Here is a 4,073-nt window from a genome sequence, read left to right on the forward strand (position 1 = left end):
CTCAGCGGTGCAAGCGCACTTGAACGCCATCACTTTATCTAATTCATGGCTTAAAACCGTCGGCCTGACAGCAGCGCTCTCTCCTGCCCTGGAGTCATCTTCCCCTGCCCGTGGGTTAGAGAGACAGTGGGAGGGACAGCAAGCGTGGGTCACCTGGGGATAGGCAGCCAGGAAGGCTGGGTTTGTTTTCCAGGGGACAGATCCCAAGTGTGCTCTCAGGCGAAAGGCCACAGGGAGGGAGGCAAGCACCCCTGCAGGTGTGCACGGGGGCGGTGACAGCAGCAGAGAAAGAGACAGTGTGGGAGGCGAATCAAGGTGAGGGCAAGGTCAGGTGGAGGAAGGCTCCGGCAGCGCTGACTTCCTTTGCTACCACGTAATTGTCAGAACTTTCTCCCTCCGCTCCCCGAGGCCAGCTCAGGATTACGCTCAGATTCCCTCCAAGAAAAGACAGTAGAGGTTGAACGACCCCACTTGACTTGAGGTTTTTTTTTTAATCATTATTAAACATGCTAAAATCACATAGGGGCTATTTCACTTCTGCTCTGACTCCACAGTGGGGAGGTGGGGAATCCACGGGTCACTTGGTTTGGTGGCCTTTAGGGATGGCCAGATTTGGGAGGTTAGAGGTAGGCAGGTTAGCAAAATCCCGGACATCCCTCATCTGGTACATGTCTGCCAGCAGAGGCTGGGTCCCCAGAAAGCCCTGCTCCCTCACCTTTCTCTCCTCTCCACATCTACTCTAGCCGCCTCTCCCTGCCCTTGCCTCTCTGCACCTGTTCTGCCTCTTCCCCTCACAGTCCTAGACTGGATGACGAGGACCCCTCCTGGGAACTCCTCCACTCAGCACGCACTAACGTGGAAGGTGCTGGATTCGGGTCCGCCCAGAGCGAGGGGGGCTCCATCCCCATGGTCACTTGGCTCCTAGGAGGGAAGGTGGATGCGGTGCTGCGGAAGGACGTGAGGGCCAAAATGTGTTACCTGAAGTGTGAATGTTGCGGCTGGCAGAACAGTGCTGGCGCCCATCCTCGGCGGCCTGCTCCAAAGGCTTCCCCCTCCCTCCCACACTGGCAGGGGCCCCTCTCGCAGACTCAAAGCCTCTTGCTCCTCAACCTCATAGGCCAGGCAGGGGTGCTGGCGAAGGAGGCTGATCCTAAGGAGAAACTGGTCCACCCTAGGCAAGTGGCTGCCAACTGAATTCATCTTCCCCATGTTCCTTGTGCCTCCACTGCTGCAATGGCTTGAGGGGGCGATCAGAGAAAATAATATATAAGGGTGGAACTTGCCTCAACAAGAGGCTAGAGGGGCAAAGAGACAAAGATACATAGGAGTTGGAACTGTGGAGGAGGGGGGAGATGGGAGAGGGTGGAGGGCAAGGCTGGTTATTCAGGAGCTAGGATCCTTTTTCCTTTTCTGGAATCTGCGGAACTTGCCCTGAATAGCAAGGGCAGCCTTCTCGGTTTCCGGTGCTGTCAGATCAATATCAATCTCCTCCTCCTCCTCAGCCTTCTTGGCTCCGCCAGCTTTCCCTGCAGAGCGGAGAGATTCGTTAATGAGGAAACCCACAGGGCCCCTGCCCCTGGCTCCAGGCCCCAAATGCAGCGGTCAGGGTCCACTTCCACTGGGCTCTGCGAGGACTGAGGATCCCCGATAACCTGAGTCAGGGTACCTGGGCTGGGAGCTATCTCTAGTCACTTAGAGCTTTGCTACGCCTACACCAAGATGGCAAACGTCTTTTGTCACCGCTTATTCCTAAGTCCCGCAATTCATATCCAGACCATACTCACTTCCCCCCGCTTGCCCTCAATTTCTGATGGAGACAGTGGCTGGATTGCCTGGTGAGTTTCTTCCTATCACAGAGCCCGTTTCCCAGAGCTCCAGACCCAGTGTCTAAAATCAAAGGGTAAACGCTGGTAGATTTACTTCCAAAGAAAAAGTAGAAGGAATTCTAACCTAGTGCTTTGTTTCACAGATCCACATTCCTGTTCCAATTACATCTGACTCTGGGAGCTTCCGGGTGAGCCCCGCCTGTCTTCACGTCCGTGTGTTTACCCACTCTACCGACTGCCTAGCCCAACCCCACTCACCCTTTTCCTCTGGGCCAGGTGCCTGGTTGGTTGCTGGGGATGCTTTGGTATTAAGCTGGAAAAGAGCAATCAGAACGTTAGATATTCATAGAAGCACCGATGTGCCGTCCCTTAGACTCTTTACAGCACTTTCAGGTCCTCCTGTTACCAAGCCCATTCCCTAGGCTTTTGAAGAAGTGGGTCTTAGGGTCAGAAAGAGGAAGAAAAGTCATCAAAACTCATCCAACAAATATTTACTGGTGCCAGGGAAACTGTAGAGGACAGGACAGACGAAAGCTCTGCGCTCACGGGGTTTACGCTCCAGTACACAGACAGACTAACACACGAGTATGCTAAGTGCTCCTAAGTGCTGTAGAGAAAACAGGCAAAGAGGTAGTGAGGGCTGGGGTGGGAATGGAGAAACGGAGTTGTGCACAGAGCGGTCAGGAAATTCCTCTCTGAAAGTGGCGACAGAGCCAAGAGCTGAGACAAGGGAGCTTCCACTGGCTGTGGGCCAGAAGTGAGAGGAGTCTATCTGAGCAAGAGATCAATGTAGCTGGAGAGTTCGGAGGAAGGAACAAAAGGAAGCGGGTGGTGACAAGATCAGAGATAAACTGGGTGGGTCTTTCATTCAGGGACTTGCCACCTTTTTTCTATTAATGGTTTAAGGCACAGAACCCTCATGCGGGGTTCAACCCCACAAACTGTGAGATCACGGCCTGAGCTGAAATCAAGAGTCAGATGCTTAACACAAGGATCCACCCAGGTGCCCAAGTCTTGGGAGCCTTCTTAAGGATTTTCACTTTTACAGGTGAGGTAGAGAAGGCAGCACAAAGGAGCTCGAGGGAGGAAGCAGGAAAACCGGAGGGAGGTTCCTGCAGAAAACGAGACAAGAGATAGCAGTAGCTTGGTCAGCTGGTGGCAGAGGAGGTGGTGAGGCATTCCGTCCTGGGTATATGTTCACGTTATACCCAAGGGATCAGCTGATTGGTTAAGTGGCGTTCTCAGAAAGGGGTCAAAGACGACTCCAGAGGGTCTGGCCTGAGGAAGTGAGAAAAATGGAGTTGTCACTTCCCACAGTGGACAAGACAGCAGGAGGAGATTTCAGGAAAAGAGTCAGGAGCTTGTGTCTGGACAAGTCCCAGAGGTCTACTAATTACTGAAGTGGAGATTCTTTTATGAGCTGCTGGATAACCAAGAGGGGTCAACGAGCAGGACCTGGTCCAGACCAGACAGACACTTGTCCATATAGGGCTGACATTTAAAGCCATCAGACTGTGTGAGAGCACCGTCAGGGAAAGAAGAGAAAACAGTCAAATCCTGGGGTGTTCCAATGATCTGAGGTTGTAGAAATAAGGAAACACCAGGAAGGGAAATTAGAAGAAGCCAGGTAGGAGAAAAGCCAAGAGAGTATAGTAATTTAGAAGGCCTGTGAAGAGGGGGCGCCTGGGTGGCTCAGCCGGTTAAACCTACAACTTCGGCTCAGGTCATGATCTCACGTTCATGGGTTCGAGCCCCACGTCAGGCTCAGAGCCTGAACCCTGCTTCTGATGCTGTGTCTCCCTCGCTCTCTGCCCCTCCCCCTCTCATGCTCTGTCCCTCTCTGTATCAAAACTAAATAAAACATTAAAAGAAATTAACAAAAAAAGAAGGCCTGTGGAGAAACTATTTCCAGCCAGAGAGAGTGATTAACGGTGTCCAATCTGCACCTAGGCCAAGCAGGATGAAGACTGGGGACTGACCTGGTGATGTTGACAAGAGTGTCACCGCGTGGGGAGGGAGCAGAGGTCTGGTTCTAGTGGGTTCATGAAAGAGATGGAGGAGACACTGAAGCAGCAAATACACAAGGCCTTCCAAAAAAAAGGGAATGGGGGTGTGGCTCGAGGGGGCTACGGCTCACGATGACAGAACGTTTGTGTTTTTATGAAAATAATTCAGTAGAAGGACACGTTACAGACCGGAAGAGGGTCACTGCCGGAGAAGAAGAAGGGGGCTGAGATCCAGTGTATA

The 4,073-nt window shown here is 52.5% G+C and overlaps 1 protein-coding gene across 1 annotated transcript; it reads right to left on the minus strand.

Annotated features, from left to right (window-relative positions):
- Positions 1 to 457: 457 nt before the first annotated feature.
- On the minus strand, positions 458 to 2,154 carry PCP4L1 (Purkinje cell protein 4 like 1; the record flags this gene model as incomplete). Its single annotated transcript, XM_029933417.1, has 2 exons — positions 458 to 1,526; positions 2,085 to 2,154. Coding segments are annotated over 2 exons (213 nt in total), but the record flags the coding sequence as incomplete, so codon positions are not given.
- Between the last annotated feature and the right edge of the window lie 1,919 nt (positions 2,155 to 4,073).

This window comes from Suricata suricatta, chromosome 3, assembly GCF_006229205.1.
Source record: "Suricata suricatta isolate VVHF042 chromosome 3, meerkat_22Aug2017_6uvM2_HiC, whole genome shotgun sequence".
Lineage (NCBI taxonomy): Eukaryota > Metazoa > Chordata > Mammalia > Carnivora > Herpestidae > Suricata > Suricata suricatta.